Below are 19,919 nucleotides of genomic sequence, written 5' to 3' on the forward strand. Positions count from 1 at the left end.
CCAAGGTGTGCTGGGTGTGACTCAGAAATCCCATCAGAGGCTGCTCCCTGATTGGCAGGTATGCATGGTGAGGCTGGGGTTGGGCTTTAAAGATGCCTAGGGATGGAGAACAGAAGCAGAGTTCTGAATCCCGCAGTCAGTGCCTGGCCCTGCTGGGACTCAGAGAGCCCTGCACACCTGGCCCACATCTGGTCCATCAAAATGAGCACTGGAGCCCCACCCTCGCTCCAGCATCTGGCCATGCAGAGTCTGCTGAGCGACCAGGCCCTGGCCATCTCTGCCCTGGAAGATCTGCCTCTACTGTTGTTCCCTTCGCTCTTCATGGAGGTCTATTGTGGAGGCCACACAGAGGTGCTGAAGGCCCTGGTGCAGGCCTGGCCCCTCCCCTGCCTCCCCCTGGGAGACCTGGCAGAGTCTCCAGACCTGCAAACCTTCAAGGCTGTCCTGGATGGGCTCGATCTGCTACTGGCCAAGAAGGAGCGCCCCAGTCGGTGGAAACTGCAAGTCCTCGACCTGCGGAAGGAGCACCCCAACATCTGGATACAGGGCTACCCCTCCATGGCCCGACTATCTTGTCTGGATGTCCTGACTGACAAGCCAAGAGAGAGCCACTGCTCAGGGATGACTGAAGAGCAGCCCTTGATGATCGCCATGGACCTGACCATCAGAGGTTACGCCGAGAATGATCTCCAAGCCCACCTGCTCCAGTGGGCCAGCGAGAGGAAAGAACAAGTCCATTTGTGTTCAAGGCAGCTGCAGATTCTTACTAGCTCCATCTCTGAAATCCAGAAGGCTCTGCGTATGGTGAGGCTGGACTCCATCCAGGAACTGGTGGTGAGTGAATTCTGGCTTCAAAGGTCCTTGAGAATGTTTACTCCTTACCTGGGCCAGATGAAGAACCTTCGCAGCCTCACATGCTCCAGCATGTGTGGTGACTTCTTCACTCACTCCCAGTATTCCTGGGTGGTTGGGGAGCAGCTGGGCCAGCTGCAGCATCTCCAGGAGCTTCACGTGCATGACGTGTTCATCTTAAATGTAAACGTGCCCGCCATCCTCAGGAGCCTGAGGCCTTTGAAGGCCTTGTCTCTGAGCGCCTGTGCGCTGCAGGAGGCAGACCTGAGATTTCTGTTCCAGTGTCCCTGCACCAGGCAGCTCCAGCACCTGCGTTTGAGGACTTTGCTAATGCGAAATGCTGAGCTCCTGAGAGCCCTCCTGTGGCAAGTGGCCGGTACCCTGGAGACCCTGGCCTTGGAGGAGTGTTACATCACTGATGCCCAGCTCTCGGCAATCCTGCCCACCCTGAGCCAGTGCTCCCAGCTCCGCTTCTTCAGTTTCTATGGAAACCACATCTCCCTGGCTGCCCTGCAGAACCTCCTGAGCCACACTGCCAAGATGGGCCATTTGAGAAGGGGGCTCTATCCTGCCCCTCTGGAGAGCTACAGCCCTGAAGTTGGGTTTGAAAGGAACTTCGACCCTGAGAGATTTGCTGAGGTTGGGGCTGCCTTGGTGCAGACATTGAGAGATGTGGGAACAAATCAGAAGGTCCAGATCTGCACCAATTTCTGTCATCGCCAGAACAGGTGCCAAATCTATAGCCTGACCCTCGATGGTTCCTGGGCGGTCACAAAGGAGGGTCTTCCTGGCTTTCCTGCTCTGCCTATGTAAGTCAAGTGCCTCTCTTCCCTGGAATCTTTCTTAGCCTCAGAAATGAAAACAGGGACAGAAAGGCAGTCTGCAGAGGACACAAACTCTGAAGTTCAGTGTTGGTGGGAGAGATTGGCCATCTGGCCTCAGCTTTGCAGTTCAATCCTAGCTCCGGAGCCTTAGGAGTTCTGGAGTGTTTCGGGCGAGGGGGGTTATATGTGTCCTGTGCACATACCATCAAGAATCTGGAGTCAATTCAGCCTGGAAAAAGTGGAACACAATCCTGTTTTTCTTAATGGTTGTAAGCAGACTCGTATCATGTAACAATCTCTTACTATCTATAATTTACTGTATCAATCAATCAAAAATAAAAAGAACAGAAAAGCATGAGTAGAAAGAGATCATTTTGCGGCACCATAGAATGAGAGTATTGTTTGTGGCTAGATTCCTAGTTACTCAGCAAGTCTGAGATCTGTGGATCACAGTTCAGAGCCTGCCTGGGCAGGAAAGTCCATGAGACTCTCAACTCTAGTGACCTTCAAATAACCTAGAGATGGAGCTATGGCTCAATAGTAGAGTGCTGGCATTGAGCACAAAATCTCAGGGAGAGCACAAACATGCCAGAAATGGCAAAAAAAAAAAAACTAAAAACTAAAAACACACCAACCTAAACAAAAGTCAATCACACATAGATCAATTTCTGGAGAAAAATGTATGAGAGAAAATTAAACATCCAATACCAAATTACATCCTATTAAATCCAAGAGAACTTTCTACTTCTCCAACATATTTGGCAATGCGAATTTTTGTAATTAATGCTGTACTGGTTGAGATTTGATCAAATGGGCCTTAAAAAATGCCAATCACGGTCCATTTGAACTTCTATAAGAAATATTCACGTTGGGCCACTCTGGCACACCAGACAACAAATCCAAAACAAAAAGCAAGAAAATGTGCTCACTCCAGGGTCCAGCATCTCTGGCCTCTAATTCTATTCATGAGTTTGATATCTGAGGATCTCATGTAAAAGCCAGCCAGGAAGCATAATATTTGAGAGTATTATCTCCAAGAGACGCCTCACAAAATTTCTAGGATTCCTAGAATCCTAGGTACTCAAGAAGTATGATCTGAAGGTCACAGTTCAAACTCAAGGTGGGCTCTAAATTGGTGAGGGTTTTTGGATTCAATAATTAGTGTTGTGGCTTAAGTGGTAGAGCACTGGCCTTGACATAAAACAGTTCAGGTACAGCCAAAGGCCCTGAGTTCACATGGCAGATTAGCACAAAATAAAAAAAAGAAAGGAAGAAAAAAATGAATGGGAAGAATGCAGCTGGGGAGGAGAAAGAAACGAAGAAAGGAAGAGGGGAAGGAGGAAAAGAGGGAATGAGGGTAAGGGAGGGAGGGAGAGAGAGAAGGAAAAAACAGTAAAGATAGATTTTCCAGGTATCTTGTTGGACGCTCTAAGTTGGACTGGCTGCTATTGTTGGGTCCTTTGTAGGCTCAGGGCATTGGGTCATCCTTGGAAATGACTTGAGGATTTAGGGTACATTTAGAACTTTTGTATTCAGTTTGTTATACATTTTAAAGAGAAGTCAGGCAGTGTCGGTTTTGCGGGGTACATGTGTCCTGTGCATACACCAAAGTAATCTAGTGTGAGTTCAGCCTGGAAAGAACTGGAACAGGATCTTGTTTTTCTAAACCCCAAAATTCCAGGGCAGTCCCTGACTTTCGACAATTTACTGTAGAAATGAGCCAGTCATATTTATTTTAAAATGAAAGAAAGGAAAAGAGAAAGTGCAAAGACATCATTTCTCAGCACCATAGAATGAGAGTATTATTCTTTTCTCCAATCTTAGCTACTCAGCAAGTCTCAGATCTGAGGATAACAGTTCAGTGCTAGTTTGGGCAGGAAAGTCCTTAAGTCTCTCATCTCTGATGAACCTCCAGAAAAGCCAGAAGTGGAGCTGTGGCTCAAGAAGTAGAGTCCTGGCTTGGAGCAGGAAAGCTCATGGACAGCTCCCAGGCCCCAAGTTCAAGCACCACAGCTAGAACAATATAACACAACAAAACAAACAATAGAAACCACATGATCTACATCAAACATACATAGATCAAGTTTTGGAGAAAAGTTTGGAAAAAATTCAAAACTTAATGGCAAATACATCCCATGAAAGCAAGAGAACTCTTTCTGCTTCAACAGTATATTTGGAATGACAAATCTCAGTACTAAAGCCAGTTCAGATTTGATCAAAGACACCCTTAGAATACAAGCCATACTTCATTTGCTCATCAACTTCACAATAAAATTTCAAAAATTTACAATAAAGAGACTCACAGAAATTTCTGGCTTCCTGCTGTGAACTGCCATCCTCTGATCTCAGCCTGTTGACTAGTAGAGTTAAAAGCAGGAGTCACAGAATCCCAATGTGAACGCTTTTGTAAGTATGTGTGTGTCCCTGAGTGAGCAGGAGGTCAATATTTCTTTGAGTCTCTTTCTGGTAAATTTTTGAAATTTTATTGTGGAGTTGATGAATGGAGGGATTATAGTTTCATGATTAAGACAGAGAAGTCTGTGAGACTTTATCTCCATTAAACCACCAAAATCTTGAAACTAGAGTTGTTGCTCATGTGTTAAATCACTAGCTTGGGGGAAAAAAGCTAAAGGACAATACCCAGGCCCCCCCCCACACAAACATATGGCACACACACACACACACACAATCTAAATATCTAACGATCATCAGGGAAATGGGGCTCAGAGAACTTGCTTACTGAGTTCAAATCCCAGTACTGGCACAAATCAAAAACCAAAATAAACTCTAAAAGAAGTTACATAATGACCAGCATGTGAATATTGGGAACCCATATACAGTATTGTTAAATAGTACCTGTCTGATGAAGGTGGGTGCTCCAGCATTTACAGTATAAATATTTAGCATTGTAATATACTCCTGTAGGAAAGATCCATTTATTTGTGTGTTATGTCCTTCTTAGTCCATTCTTACTAATATGAATTTGAAGTCTATTGTATCTTCTCTTAGTATTGCTGTTCTGGCCTGTTTATGGGCTGTTTGCTTGATCGATTTTAATCCAGGTTTGGGAGCGCTGTGAGAGCGGGTAGCAGGATGGCCAAGAGCTGGCATCAGATATGGCAAAGTGGTCGAGTGCTTATCTAGCATGCATGAAGCCCTGTTTTTGATTCCTCAGTACCTCCTACACAGAAAAAGCCAGAAGTGGTGTTGTAGCTCACGTGGGAGAATGCTAGCATTGAGCAAAAGCAGCTCAGGCCTAGCCCTGATTTCAAGCCTCAGGATTTGGAAAAAAGGGGGAAAAATGAAATGAAAGCTGGACACAAGAGCAATCTCCAGGCAGCAGAGACACCAACATTCAATGTCGGTAGAAGAGACAGGGCCTGTGGTTCTGAGCTTTTCGGCTAGCTATGGATTGCTAGGTGATTCTGGGCATTTGGGGGCTACATATGTCCTGAGCACACACCATCAAGAATCAGTGCTGAATTCCACTTGGATAGAACAGGAACATGATCTTGTTTCTCTAAATGATTGTGAGCAAACCCCCAAGTCCTTGGGCAGTCTGTAACTGTCCATAATTTATTCTGTCAATCAACCCATAAACTTACTTTCAAAAGAAAGAAAAGAATAGGTAGAAGGATATTATTTCTCCGCACCAAAGTGTAAAGGTTTCTGAGGATAGATAGCCACATGGTTCAGGCAGAAGGGAGTTCACTTGGGAGAGGCCATCTTCTGGCCTGCAGGATATCTTGGTGTGTAGAGAGCCAACATATTTCGGGGAGACTGATTATATATGAGAGGGTGGGAGGAGCGTTGCTGCAACCAATGTGGAAGTGACCTCAGAGCCTGGGTCAGGTCTGGCAACTTGTAGCGAGAGCATGATGTACTGGGTAAGAATAACCACTCAGAAGCTAGGGCTGGACTGGAGCAGGCAAGGATCCGGTGAGAGGCCTTGATCATTCCTGTAACTGGTCTAGCTAGAAGCTTGGATTACAGGTGTCAGGACTATAGTGTACAGACAGGAGACCCGCTGTAAACAGAAATAGCAGGTAACAAGGTCAAGAATAACTCCCTGAGCCACACGGCGAGGCCATTTGAGATAAGGGCTCTATTCTGCCCCTCTGAAGAGCTACCTTCGAGGGGCTTGGTGGCTAGGGAACATCAACCCTGAGAGATTTGCCCAGGTTTGGGCTGGTTTGGTCCAGGCATTGCGTGGCATGGAGATATCCCAGAAGGTCCAGATCTGTATCAATTTCTGTTATTAACAAAACAAATGCCACTTCTACAGCTTGGCCCAGATGTTTCCTGTGTGGTCACAGAGGAGGTCTTGCTGGCCTTTCTACTCCGCCAGTGTAGTAGGGTGCCTCTCTCCTGGAATCTCTTCTTGTCATCAGAAATGAAAGCCTGGACAGAAGTGCATTCTCTAGGGGGCACAAACTCCATAGATCAGCACAGGTGGAAAAAACAGGGGGTCTTGTTCTTAGCTTATCAGTTCAATTGTAGCTCTGGAACATCAGGAGTTTCTGAGTGCCCATGGGGTACATCTGTTCTCTGCACCCAGCATCAGGAATCTGCAGTGAATGCATCCTGGAAACAACTAGAACATGATCTTGTTTTTCTTTTCTTTTTTTTTCTTTTTTTGGTCAGTCATGGGGCTTGAACTCTGGGCTTGAGCGCTATCCCTCAGCTCTTCAGCTCAAGGCGAGTGCTCTACTGCTTGAGCCACAGTGCCACTTCTGGTTTTCTAGTGGTTTATTGGAGATAAGAGTCTCGGACTTTTCTTGCCCGGGCTGGTTTGAACTGTGATCCTTAGATCTCAGCCTCCTGAGAAGCTAGGATTACAGGCGTGAGCCACTGGCGCCCAGCTGATTTTGTTTTTCTTTTCTTTTTTTCTTTTTGCTTATGTGGTGCTGAGGAATCGAACCCAGGGCCTCAGGCATGCAAGGCAAGCGCTCTACCACTGAGCCACCTTCCCAGCCCTGATTTTGTTTTTCTTAATGGTTTTAAGTAAGCAAAGCTCTCCATTGTGGGACAATCTCTTAATATGTATAGTTTACTGTATCAGTCAATGAAAACTAAAAAGAATGGAAAACTATGAGTAGAAAGATGTTATTTCTTGTCACCAAAGAGAGTATTGCTTGTGGCTAGAATCTTTGCTACTCAGCAATTCTGAGAACTGAGGATCACATTTAAAAATCAGGCTGGGGAGGAGAGTTCTTGAGACTATCATCTGTGGTAAACCTCCAAATAACCTGGAAGTTGAGCTGTGGCTCTAGTAGTGTAGTGCTGACATGGAGCACAAAAGTTCAGGGACAGCCCCTCGTGACAAAGCTGGCACAAACAAACAAGCCTATGAATAAGGACAAACAGATATAGATCATGTTCTGTGGAAAAGTTACAGGGTAAATTTCAACATCAATTACCATATGGCCTCCGTTGAGGGCAAGAGAACCCTTTCCACATCTCACACCTTTTGGAGTAAGTATTCTTAGTAGTTTACACCATAGTGATTGAGATATGGCCAAATTTGCCTCGAGAATGCAGGCCACACTTCATTTGCTCTTCTACTGGAAATATTCAATTCCTGTCCACCCAGAAACACCAAAAATTTTAAAAAAAAAATGAAAGAAAGATTCACACTTGCATCTGGTAGATGGTTGGGTCTTCGTCCGTCCCACAAAAGACGGACGGGGTCCGAGGAAAGGTAAGTGCGGCGCTTGCCCGTTCCCCAGCCTCCCTCAGCCCGGGAGACCATCAGACACAGCGGGGAGCCAAATCCAGCAGGTTGAAAACTCGTTTATTAACTGAGAGCAGCCCCTTTTAAAGACAAAAAGGGTGGGTGGCATGGTAAAGGAGGAAGAGGAGCCAATCACTGTCAAGGTCACACCCTATCATGCACCTGAGCCTTCACGGGCTGGTTAGGCACTGATCGGCAGGTCAATTGGGCTCTGCCCACTCTACTCTCTCCCAGCGCCATCTTTGCTGCCCATGTGCTCCACAGTAGATGCTGCCTGTAATTCTACTAGTCAAAGGCTAAGATCAGAGGATGGCAGTTAGAAGCTAGACTAGCAGGAAAATCGGAGACTCTTTCTTTTAGATTATTAAATTATTTTCTTAAGTTGAGGTACAGGACTACAGTTTCATGATTCAAGTAATGACTACGTTTCTTCTTGTACAGTGTCACCCCATCCTGCATTCCTTTCCAAATGACATCCCACTAAAGCCAAGAGAATTCTTTCTCTTTCTCCAATATTTGGGGATGAGAATTTTCGGTACTTAAAGCTGTGCTGGTTGAGATTTGATCCCATGTGTCTGAAGCATGCAGATCACAGTTCCTTCGCACTTCTACATGAAGAATTCACTTTGTGCTCACCTAGACACATGTCTCTTGCTTTTATTTATTTATTTATTTTCAGGTAAGGGGTAGGTTTATTCAGTAGACCTGCTGGGACCAGGCAAGGTTGGCACTCCACGTGGCTGAGAAAGGCCTGGGAATGAGAGAGAGCTGGGAAAGAGAGGAAAGAGCTAGAAAAGAGCAGAGAGGGGTAAGAACAGTAGCACTCACGTGGTATTCAGGTAAGGGGTAGGTTTATTCAGTAGACCTGCTGGGACCAGGCAAGGTTGGCACTCCACGTGGCTGGGAAAGAGAGAGAGGAAAGAGCTAGAGCAGAGAGAGAGCAGAGAGAGCTAGAAAAGAAGAGCAAGAGCAAGAGCTAGAAACGAACAGAGAGAGAAAAAGAGAGAGTCTGGGCCTGGGCTAGGCCTTATCTTGGGTATGGGCGGGGAAAGGTGTGGCCACATCAAATTCAGATGTGACCTCAGCGGATGCAGATGTGACCTCTTCCAGGTGTCTCAGTTGCCTAGGTAACGCAGGTACTGGGTGGAGACTTTGCTGCGAGGAGGGTGGAGTCTGCTTGCCATCCAGGGGCGGACCTTACATTCCAGCCTTTTAATAATCATGAAATAGGGCAAGGATTCTCTCTGGCTACTTCCTGCTGAAAAGGGGCGTCGACAATAGGGGTAAAAGGCTGGAATTTGGTCTCCTCCCAGAGAAGACAGTGAGCAGCAGCTGTCCCTTGGTGGCGTGAGTCCTTAGATGAAATCTGGAGAAGTCTCATGAGCATTGAGGGGCTGGAAAAAAAAATACTAGACAGCAAATAAATGGCAAGAGGAAGGACTTGGGGCTGAAAATGTTGGTAGAAATGTCCCTCGCTACTTCTGACATCGGGCGACTAGGTGGAGAAGTCAGGTGACAAAGGCAAGAATATAAATTCCTGTCCAGTTAATAGGTAGACTGGTATGGACACTAGATGGGCAGGCTTCTTACTTCTACTGACCTCCCAGCTCAGGTTAATTTTGAAAGGGCAGACACAAAGTAGATGATGTGACATCTCCTCTTACTCCTCTCCATGTTCCCTTGTTCCCCAGACTGGCTGAGTCTAGGTGCTCGTTGCAGGGATGGCTTGTCCCAGTTGGTATTCAAGATTTGAACTCAAGGCCTGGGCACTGTCCCTGAGCACTTCTGCTCAAGGCTAGCACTGAACCACTTTGAGTTATAGTTCCACTTGCAGAGTTTAGCTGGGAGATGGAGTCTTAGGGATTTTTCAGCCCGGGCGGGCTTTGAACTGCAATCTTTGCCACAAAAGCCCTTTATTATTTCCAATTAAAGCAACAAGGAGATCAAGTAGAATAAGTAGAGCTTACCCGCTCCTATCAAGAACTGACCAACAAATATTCTGCAATGACAAAACTCATTAGATGTGATGAGAATTTTAGCATAGGTATGCCCAGTATTTTAGTACCATGTAGTCAGTAGTAGAATACACAACACAGAACAAAAAAGGCAAAACTCAAAACCTAAAATTTTGACATTTAGACATCTTTGCTAACAAAGCACATTAGATGGTTGGGCCTCAGTTACCAGGGCCTGTGAAAAGAGCAACTTGTTAGCAAGGCACCTTAGAATAGATGAAGAAGTAAACTTAGTGGAAGGTTAAGGGTAAGATGGGGCCAAACCCTTAATCCACCATGTGGCCAAGATGGAGAATTTCTGAAAGAATGCAAAGAAAGCCTGAAAAAATAGACCAAGCCTACATTGGCTAGCCTTTGAGAGGGAACCTAGAGGGGGGTCCCTGGGACCCAGCCTGCGTCGCACTCTTCAAGGCACAAGCCAAAAAGTTGTAGAACAAAGGGTAGAAAGTTGGACATGAATGGCAGAAAGAGAGCAAAGAGAGCCTGAAATTAAACAAACTTCTGACCATTTACCATTGCAGTAGCAAAAACTGTGTACTTCTGAGAACGGCATAAAATTAGGCTCTCTGGCTTTCCAGGGAGCGCAGGAGGCATTTCAAAGGGGTTTCACGGCTCAGGTGTGATTCGTAGCACCCCATTAAATGAGTAATGGGGTCAGTCTGGTGAGTGAAGGAGAGCTAACCAGGCAGAAGCAGCATCCCAACTTCCCCCAGAGCCCTCTAGAGAGAAATGGCCAAGCCCCCAAACCAAGCGTCCTCGGCTTCAGAGGTGACCGGCCTTTCAGCTAAAGGCCGTAGGAGCTCTCTGGCGTGGCGCCACATCTGAACAGAGACTGAGCAACGGAGAGCCTTAGAGAGTAGTTTCACTCACCAGAGTAGAGAAGTGGTGTGGACGTGGATGTGAAGGCAGCAATGGTATGGATGCGCTGATTCCGCCACAGACAGACTGGTTCGCAAAAGGGCGTCAGAACTGTGGGTATTCCTCAGAGCAAAAAGGGAAGAACAAAAAAAGAAAAAAGAGGAAAAAAAACAGAGAAATCCCAGCTATCCTGACTTTAAGCCCTTTATCCGAGTCACGGCACCATTTATGTTAGGTTTTTAAAAAGAGGTAGCCGAGTAAGAACAGCTCCTGCACGCACGTGGTATTCAGGTAAGGGGTAGGTTTATTCAGTAGACCTGCTGGGACCAGGCAAGGTTGGCACTCCACGTGGCTGAGAAAGGCCTGGGAATGAGAGAGAGCTGGGAAAGAGAGGAAAGAGCTAGAAAAGAGCAGAGAGAGGGGTAAGAACAGTAGCACTCACGTGGTATTCAGGTAAGGGGTAGGTTTATTCAGTAGACCTGCTGGGACCAGGCAAGGTTGGCACTCCACGTGGCTGGGAAAGAGAGAGAGGAAAGAGCTAGAGCAGAGAGAGAGCAGAGAGAGCTAGAAAAGAAGAGCAAGAGCAAGTGCTAGAAACGAACAGAGAGAGAAAAAGAGCTGTCTCTTGCTTTTAATTTGATTCCAGAGACTGAGATCTGAGGATGTCAGTTAGAAACCAGCCAGGCAAGAATGCATGTGAGAATATTATCACCAAGAAACTTCTCACAAAAATTCTAGGATTCCTAGAATCCTACTACTCAAGAAGTCTGAGATCTGAGGGTCACAGTTCACACACACACTAGGCCAATAACAGGTGAGACATTTTTGGTTGTTTTTTGGGGGAGGGGATCCGGTTGTGGGGCCTGAACTCTGGGCCTGGGCGTTGTCCCTAAGCTCTTCAGCTCAAGGCTAGCCCTCTACCACTTGAGCCACAGCGCCACTTCCGGCTTTTTTTCTTTTTGCTTATATGGTGCTGAGGAATCGAACCCAGGGCCTCATGCACACAAGGCAAATGCTCTACCACTAAGCCACCTTCCCAGCCCAGTGAGACATTTTTGGATTCAGGATTTCTGTTGTGGCTCAAGTGGTAGAGCACTGTCCTTGACTTAAAGTAACACATAAGCAGCCCGTAGGCCCTGGGTTTAAGTCCCAGTCCAGCACAAGATTTAAAAAAAGGAAAAGGCAGCCAGGAAAGAAAGAAGGGATGGAGGGAGAAAGGAAGGAAGGAAAGTAGAAAAGAAGGAAGGGAGGGAGGGAGGAAGGGAAGAAGGAAGGAAAGGAAAAGAAAATTTCTTAGAGATATGGTGGATGCTATAACGTTGGGCTGGTTAATATTATTGGAATCATTACAGGCTCAGGATAGTGAAATATCTGTGAATGTTTCTCAACGGATTAACATGTAAGTGTGGGAAATGCTTGTTTGACTGTGTTATAAATTTTAAATGGAAGCCTCACCAACCCGGTCACACCTATAATCCTATCAGTCTGGGTAGAACCATCGCTTCAATTAATCCAGCAGACCAGGTGTGATGGGCGTGTCTCAGAAATCCCATCAGAGGTTGCTCTCTGATTGGTAGATATGTAAGGGCGAGTGTGGGTTTTAGTTATAAAGATGCCCAGAGACCAGAGGAGAGCAACAGAATCCTGGGGCCTGCAATCAGTGTCCAGCAGAGAGCCTGCACTGCTGGCTCAAATCTGGTGCACATCCCATCCATGAAGATGAGCCACAGGACCCCACCCTCGCTCCAGCATCTGGCCATGCAGAGCCTGCTGAGCAACCAGGCTCTGGCCATTGCTGCCCTGGAGGATCTACCGGTGTTGCTGTTCCCTTCGCTGTTCATGGAGGTCTATGCCAGGGCCCACACAGAGGTGCTGAAGGCCCTGGTGCAGGCCTGGCCTTTCTCCTGCCTCCCCCTGGGGGACCTGGCAGAGTCTCCAGACCTGGAAACCTTCAACGCTGTCCTGGATGGGCTCGATCTGCTACTGGCCAAGAAGGAGCGCCCCAGTCGGTGGAAACTGCAAGTCATCAACCTGCGGAAGGAGCACCCCAACATCTGGATAAAGGGTTACCCTTCAATAGCCCGAATCTCTTATCCAGATGTCCTGACTGACAGGCCAACAGAGAGCTGTAGTTTGTTGATAACTGAAGAGCAGCCCTTGATTATACACAAGAACCTGACCATCAAAGATGGCTCCCAGAATGCTCTCCAAGCCTACCTGCTCCAGTGGGCCAGGGAGAAGCAAGAAAGAGTCCAACTCTGCTCAAGGAAGCTGCAGATTCATTCCAATTCCATCTACATAATCCAGAAGGCTCTCCTTACAGTGCAGCTGGACTCTATCCAGGAACTAAAGGTAAATAAATTCTGGCATCGAGAAACCATGAAAAAATTTGCTCCTTACCTGAGCCAGATGAAGAACCTTCGCATCCTCAAATTCTCCAGGATGAGTGCCAACTTCAACACTTCCAGACACAAGAATTTCTCATATTCCTGCAAATACGCTGTACATCTGGGACAGCTGCAGCATCTGCAGGAGCTGTATGTGCACAAAGTCTTCTTCCTTTATGGACAGCTGCCCACCATCCTCAGGAACCTCACCCTTTTGAAGACCTTGTCTCTGAGTTCGTGTCCACTGAAGGAGGCTGACTTGTGGTTCCTGTCCCAGTGGCCCTGCTCCAGGCAGCTCAAGCACCTGCGTCTGAGGAGTTTGCCCCTGGACAACTTCAGTCCTGAGCCCCTGAGAGTCCTACTGGAGCACGCGGCCGGTACCCTGGAGACCCTGGCCCTGGAGGACTGCGCCATCACGGATCCCCAGCTCTTGTGCATCCTGCCCGCCCTGAGCCTGTGCTCCCAGCTCTGCGTCTTCAGTTTCTATGGAAACCACATCTCCATGTCTGCCATGCAGAGCCTCCTGAGCCACATAGCCAGGCTGCCTCATTTGAGACGAGGGCTCTACCCTGCCCCTCTGGAGAGCTACCACCCTCAAGGCTGTAGGGTTGGGAACTTTGACTCTCAGAGATTTGCCCAGGTTCAGGCTAGGTTGGCACAGGCATTGAGAGACATGGGGACTACTCAGAAGGCCCAGATCTGTACCAATTTCTCTCATCGTCACAAAACATGCCAATTCTATACCCTGGGGCCCGAAGGCAACTGGGTGGTCACCATGGAGCGTCTTCCTGGCCTTTCTGCTCTGCCTCTGTAGTCAGGTGCATCTCTCCTGGGCTCTCTTCTGAGCACTCAGAAATGAAAGTTGGAGTCGGGAATTGTGTCTTAGTGGTATAGTGCTTGCCTAGCATGCATGAAGCGCTGAGTTCATTTCCTCAGTACCACTCAGAAAAAGCAAGAAGTGATGCTGTTTTTCAAGTTGCAGAATACTAGCCTGAGCAGAAGTAGCTCATGGATAGTGCCCTTGTCCTCAGACCAACTCCCAAGACTGGCAAAATAAAAATAAAAAAGAAATGAAGGCTTTGGTGTAAAAGCACTCTCCAGGGGGGCATAGACCCCAATAAGTCAGTGTGGGTGGAAGAGAGAGACCTCTGTTTCTGAGCTTTTCTTTTCAATCGTAGCTATGGTACTCCAGGAGATGCTGAGCACTTTTGTCCTACATGGGTACACATCCTCAGGAATCTGGAGTGAATTCAGCCTGGAAAGAACTTGACCATGCTCTTGTTTGGCTAAATGATTGTGAGGAAATCCCCCCAGGTCTGGGGCAGTCCCTGACTGTCCACAATTTACTGTATCAATGAATCAATAAAGTCATTTCCAAAAGAATAAAAAGAATAAGAAGGTTATCATTTCTCAGAACCAAAGTGTACAGGTTTCTGAGAGGAGACTGCCACGTGGTTCAGGTAGAAAGAGTTCATTTGGGAGAGCCCCTCTTGCAGCTTGCAAGATATGTTGTTGTGCAGGAAGCCAACTTAGGGAGGGGAGGAGGGGTTGCTGCAAGTGACCTGGTGACGTGGGGGCCTCCCTATGCTCCTATTTACATGGGTTTAAGGTGTTGGGCAGGGGCTTCTCGTCAGGTCCATGTGCTGTCCTTTGGGGAGAACAAACATTTGGGCATCTTCTTACGGTATCCCCTGGAGAAGAGAAAAGAGAAGGGTCCATTCTCCCTGAGCAGACTTAACATTCCAACATTTTGATAGTTACAAAGGGGCGCTGACTATCTATAGCTACTTCCTTTTGTCAAGCAGAGTGGACGTTAGGGGTAGAAGGCGGGATTTCATCTGGTCCAGGAGAAAGTAACAGTAACCGTTCCTGGGTGGTGAATGCATGTATATATCCTTGGCTGAAATCTGAAAGACATCTTATAAGGTAGCAACTGAACAATAAGACAAAACATTATCAGAAGGCACACACAGATGAAAGGGCAGCCATTAATTCACAGTGGAAAGGAAAGATGTTGGCTGGCATGGATACTTCCTCTCTCTTGTAAGCCAGATGATCCTGGAGCTGGTGGATCATGTCCCTGAGTACATCTGACTGATTAAGGTCTGGCAACCGCACAGGGACTAGTTAAGAATAAAAATTTAGAAGCTAGGGGGAATCGAGTGGTTAAGGGCCTAATGGGAGTCCTGCATCATTCCTGTAAATGGGCAAAAATGCCTGGATTACAGACATTTGAACTACAGAGTATGGATGGAAAAACACTATAAGTAGAAATAGCAGGTATCATGGTCAAGAATGTAAGTTCCTGTCCACTTACAAGACAGGGATGGGCATTAAATAGGCATACTTATGATCTATTTTCTTTTAATCTCCTGACTCTGGTAAATTTTGAAAGGGCAAGCACAGAGTGACTCCATTTAGGATGTTTTTGCCAAGTGCCTCTGGTAGACCCTTGTCACCAGGACTAGCTCTGTCTTGGTGGGTCTAGGAGGTCTCTTCTCCTCATTGCTAGGATGGCATATCTTCATTGACTGATGGCATGTCTCATGTTGGATGAGGGGTGATTGACAGATCAAATGAGAATCGATGCCAAGAGTCCAAGAGTGGTCATTGTCTAAAAAGAAATGTTCTCATGAACTGATTTATTTCACTGTCAAATCTCTGTCCATCAACTTTATAATAATGATTGCAAAAAAAATGATGACTCGGATTCTAGCTATTCTTGAGGCTGAGATCTGAGGATCAGAGGTAGAAGCCACCTCGGACTTTAAATCCTGTGAGACTTTTATCTCCAATTTACCAACATAATTCCAGAAGTGGAGCTGTGGCTAAGCTAGAAGAATTAAGCTTGAGCAACAAAGCTCAGGTCCAGTGACTAGGCCCTGAGTTCAGCCCCAATATGAGCACACCCAAACACCCAGCCAGACGGACAGCCAGCCAGCCAGACACACACAAACACACACACACACACACACACACACACACACACACACACACACACACACACACACCATACTACATACACAATCTGCCTAGGAAAACAGATGTTGTACAAGTGATTGCTGTGTGGGCAAATCATTTCTCCATAACAGCTGTTTCTGTAGGAAGCATAGAGAGCAAGCCAGGGCCGGTGCTCTTCCCTGAGTACAGCAGGAGGCTGAGAGCTGCCAGGAAACCTGGGGTGGACATTGGAGGAGAGCCTGTGGCAGCTCAAGTGGAAACATTTCCTTGACCATCCTCTTATTCTAGAAGCCTTTTCTCTCATACCAGGGGAAAGAGAAGCAGTGCATACCTCTGCTGTACCCCTACTTGGACCTCATTTCTGCAGCCCACCCCACTGATCCTACCTCATGCTTCAGCAACATTCTCTCTCCTAGATCTTTCGAGGACCTAACTGAAAGACCACAGCACATTTGTGTGAACATTTGAAATCTTTCCCCAACTCCTGGGGACCAGTGTCAAAACCCCATTTGATTCCCTTGGCCCTGCTCTGCCCCTCCTCTGGACAGAGGCTGCCTTAGTGTGTGGCTTAGATATTGTAATATTAGCACACAAGGCTCATACCTATAGTCCTGGCTACTTGGGTGGCTGGGAGCCTAGGATCCCATACACTTTTAACTCCAGTGAACCAGCAAAATTTGGAAGCGAATGTGTAGATCAAGTGGTAGAGCACTTATGAGAGCAAAAAAATGAGCATGAGTGTGAGACTGAGTTCAAACTCCTCTACTGGCATGATCAATAGGTCTATAGATAGGTGATAGATAGATAGATAGATAGATAGATAGATAGATAGATAGATAGATAGATAGATAGATAGATAGATAGATAGATAGATAGATAGATGCAATAATGCAATTGTGTAATTTCAGGATTATTCATTGTATGTCTCCGTTCTTATTCCTGAGTTTCTGTAAGCAGGTTTCTAGACCCCAGGCCCAGTCCTGGAGAGTCTTACATTATTTCTGGCCATTCATCCCCATATGCCAAATAAAGAGAGCTGGTGAAGGGCAGAGAAAGGAGCTGGATTCCAGGGCAGCCAGGGACAGGCAGTGCCTGAAGACGTCTTCAGCATCCTCAGGGGTGCAGACATGGGCTTCGTGTTCAATAGGGAGACTTTGGGTTCAGAGGTGATAAAGGTCTGAAGAATGAATAGGAGCGAGGTGAGCTCCCGAGTTTGGGCTGTTTTGAGATGTGCAGAAGAAGGCATTGCACAAGTGAGGGGCTGTTTGTGTTCCATAAGATGCTTGTCTGAGAATCTTCTCGGGCCTTCTGGAAATATGTGATGGCAAAGTGGATGCACCAGAGAAAAATCTCAGATCGCAGAGCACAGACACAAAGTCAGGGGGCGTTGAGTTAATCCCTGGGCTCCAGCAGCAACATCTCTTCACTTTGCCTCTGACATTTCTGCACGTTTTTTGCTGTTAGGAAAGAAGTTTACACAGGTTTCCTTAGATATGAGGCATGATCCTTGTCAGCAATGAAGGTGACAGTGAGCAAAATGAGATTCAGAACCTTCAGGAGAAGCTGGAGGCCACCAGGAACCTGGTGATGCAGCTGTCAGGCCATTGGCCCAGCTTCAGGGATAGGTGAGGGTTGGGGCAGGGGCTTGAGCAGAGGGGGAGTTTCTTCAGGTGGAGAGTGCTGGGGAAGAGCCTGTGATTCAGGGACAGGGCCAAAGGTGAGGAGTGTGGGGGAGGAGCTTTGCCAAGGAGGTGGGGTCGCCTCCACCTTGCCTTATGGTTTCTGGAGATTCAGGGGGTATTGATGGAGTCAATGATGTTTCTAAATTTCAGTAAAGAAACTACTGGATACCCATGCTCTGAAGAATCAGTGAACCTGAGGATCACAATTCAAAGCCAGCCTGGGAAGGAAAGTGTGTGAGACATTTATCTTCAATTAATCAAAAAAAGAAAACCCACAAGTGGAGCATTGGCTCAGGTGGTAGAGCACTAGTCCACAGCACAAAAGCTCAGTCACAGCACCCAGGCCCTGAGGCTCCTGTGGCTTTTCCTCCCCAGATGACAGAACAAAACAAGAACAGAGGCTGGACTTACTGGATTCCAAAAACCGGCCCCCACACGTGACTTGCCCCATGCTGAACGCAGGGGGGCATTAGGGCTGGCTTCTCTCATGGGGTCCTTCCTCCTCCCTGAAAAGAAGACTTGAGATGAGGAAATGATCGGTGCCTATTGTTTAAACAGTGGCTGAGCTTCAGGAACAATTGGTGGCTGGTTCTCAATGGTGGAGAAGCAGCAGCTAAAAAGACAAGCAATTTGAACACAGCTCCTGCACTCAGTGCAAGTGGGGGCAATCTGCTCACAGGGATGTGGAGGGTGGAGGAGCCAAACAGCCAGAGGCTCAGGGATGGCAGAAACACTGTCTGCTAATCCATGGGACTGTGACATCTTGTCTTACAGACAAATGGCACTATATGGCTGGAATTACCTTTTCATCAGAGTCGAGGGGAAGAAATTTGGTGGCCACGTTTTGCTAAGGCAAATCACTGGAGACTCGCAGAGAAAGGGTTCAGCTAGTCAGGTGCTGGTGGCTCACTCAGGTAAGCTCAGCTACTCAGGAGCTCGACATGTGAGGATGTGATTCAAAGCCAACTGGGGCACACAAATCCATTCTGCTATTAACTCCAACTAGCCAGCACACAGAGGGAAGCAGAGCTGTGGCTCAAGTGGTAGAGAACCAGCCTTAAGGAGAAATGTAAATAAGGGACAGCAATCAGACCTGGAGTTCAAGCCCCAGTACTGGCACACACACGCGCGCGCACACACACACACACACACACACACACACACACACACACACACAGAAAGAGAAGAGTGTGTGCAATTGCTTCCAATTTAGCATTTGGTGCGTAGCTCCTTAAGCTGACCACAGAACTGGAATGAGATGGCTTTTGCCAGAAAGCAAATGAATTCTGTGAGTGCTCAACCAAAAGTTTATCTCTGCATAAGTTGTGAAGAATGGGTTTTAAGACAGGTACAGGAGAAGATTGTAAAAGACTTGTAGGAAATAGGCTGCTAAAATAATCCCCAAGCAAGAATTCTTTGAGAGGGTGTGTATCTATCAATATATGCTGATGCTTGTCCAGGTGGCTGACTGTTGTAATCCCAGATTCCCAGGGGACTGAGATCTAAAGATAACAGTTCAAAGCCAGCAGGAACAAGAAAGTCCATGAGTCTTATCCTCAGTGAATCATCAAAATGTTAGAAGTGGAGCTGTGGCTAATGCAGTAGAGGACCAATCTTGAGTGAAAAACCTGAGTCATCTCCAAGGTCCTGAGATCCAGCCCCAATACTGCCACAAAAAATGTCTAGTACAATACTGAGATTAATAATTGGGAATGCTTCAAGGTAAACTGAAACATAACTGAAAGTTATGAAGGCAAACTTCCTTTTCCGTTATAAATGCAGAATAAACACATTTGACTAATGTTTAAGTAATTTATTTTCATCTTCCTGTAGTTCCAGGAAGTGGGGTGGGATGGGGTGGGGGACCAAAAAAATTCATTAAATTCACAAGAAATGTTATGCCAAAGTCTCAGAACCCCCCGCAAGAAGACCACCAAGAGTCAGACTCTACAGCTGTTTTATTTAAACGGGCTGCAGCTTGGGCCTCTTCCTACACTTTGACACAGTGGAGCCCAGGAGGAGAGCCCTGAGCTAAGGATTTGCAGGTCTTATAAAGGCACACAATCAACAAGGTGTTTTGATTACCACCACATGTTGCTTTGCTAGACAGAAACAAGCAGCAAGTGGTCACTGCCTCACACTTTAACCTTTCATTCCCCCCCCTTGACTTATGGTACTGAGCCACAATCTTGTGGCTCTGGCCCAAAACTAAACTCCAACAGCTCTTGATCTTGAATGAGTATACCAATAACAATCAGTCCATTTTTCTTTTCTTGAGGCGTATGGGGAGTGGTTGGGTAGGATGTTTGGAGACTTCCCATGTTTCCCCACGGTCGTCCAAGGCAAAGGGGTCAGCTGGTCTGGCGTAGGAGCAGTGGATCCAAGCAGAAATGCCATCCACCTTAAGGTCAGTAGGTGAGCCAGTAGCACTATGTAAGGTCCCTTCCACCATGGTTCCAGAGATCTCAAGTTGTGCCTTCGAACAAACACCCAGTCCCCTGGTTTAAACAAATGGGGGGTAGGAATAGAAGCAGAATCTTATAATGCTCTAAGCTGGGACTACATACTCTTATGCCCCAGCTATAAATAGTCAAGCTTTCACAGAA

The 19,919-nt window shown here is 46.9% G+C and overlaps 2 protein-coding genes across 2 annotated transcripts; both read left to right on the plus strand.

Annotated features, from left to right (window-relative positions):
• The first annotated feature begins 201 nt into the window (after positions 1-201).
• LOC122100971 (PRAME family member 8-like) lies at positions 202-1,665 on the plus strand. Its single transcript, XM_042671348.1, has one exon. The coding sequence runs from the start codon at positions 202-204 to the stop codon at positions 1,663-1,665; it is 1,464 nt and encodes a 487-aa protein (XP_042527282.1).
• A 10,376-nt stretch (positions 1,666-12,041) lies between these two features.
• Positions 12,042-13,484, plus strand: LOC122100972 (PRAME family member 12-like). The gene has a single exon (XM_042671349.1). The coding sequence runs from the start codon at positions 12,042-12,044 to the stop codon at positions 13,482-13,484; it is 1,443 nt and encodes a 480-aa protein (XP_042527283.1).
• The last annotated feature ends 6,435 nt before the right edge of the window (positions 13,485-19,919 follow it).

Source organism: Dipodomys spectabilis, unplaced genomic scaffold (assembly GCF_019054845.1).
Source record: "Dipodomys spectabilis isolate Male_0828 unplaced genomic scaffold, ASM1905484v1 ptg000613l, whole genome shotgun sequence".
NCBI lineage: Eukaryota > Metazoa > Chordata > Mammalia > Rodentia > Heteromyidae > Dipodomys > Dipodomys spectabilis.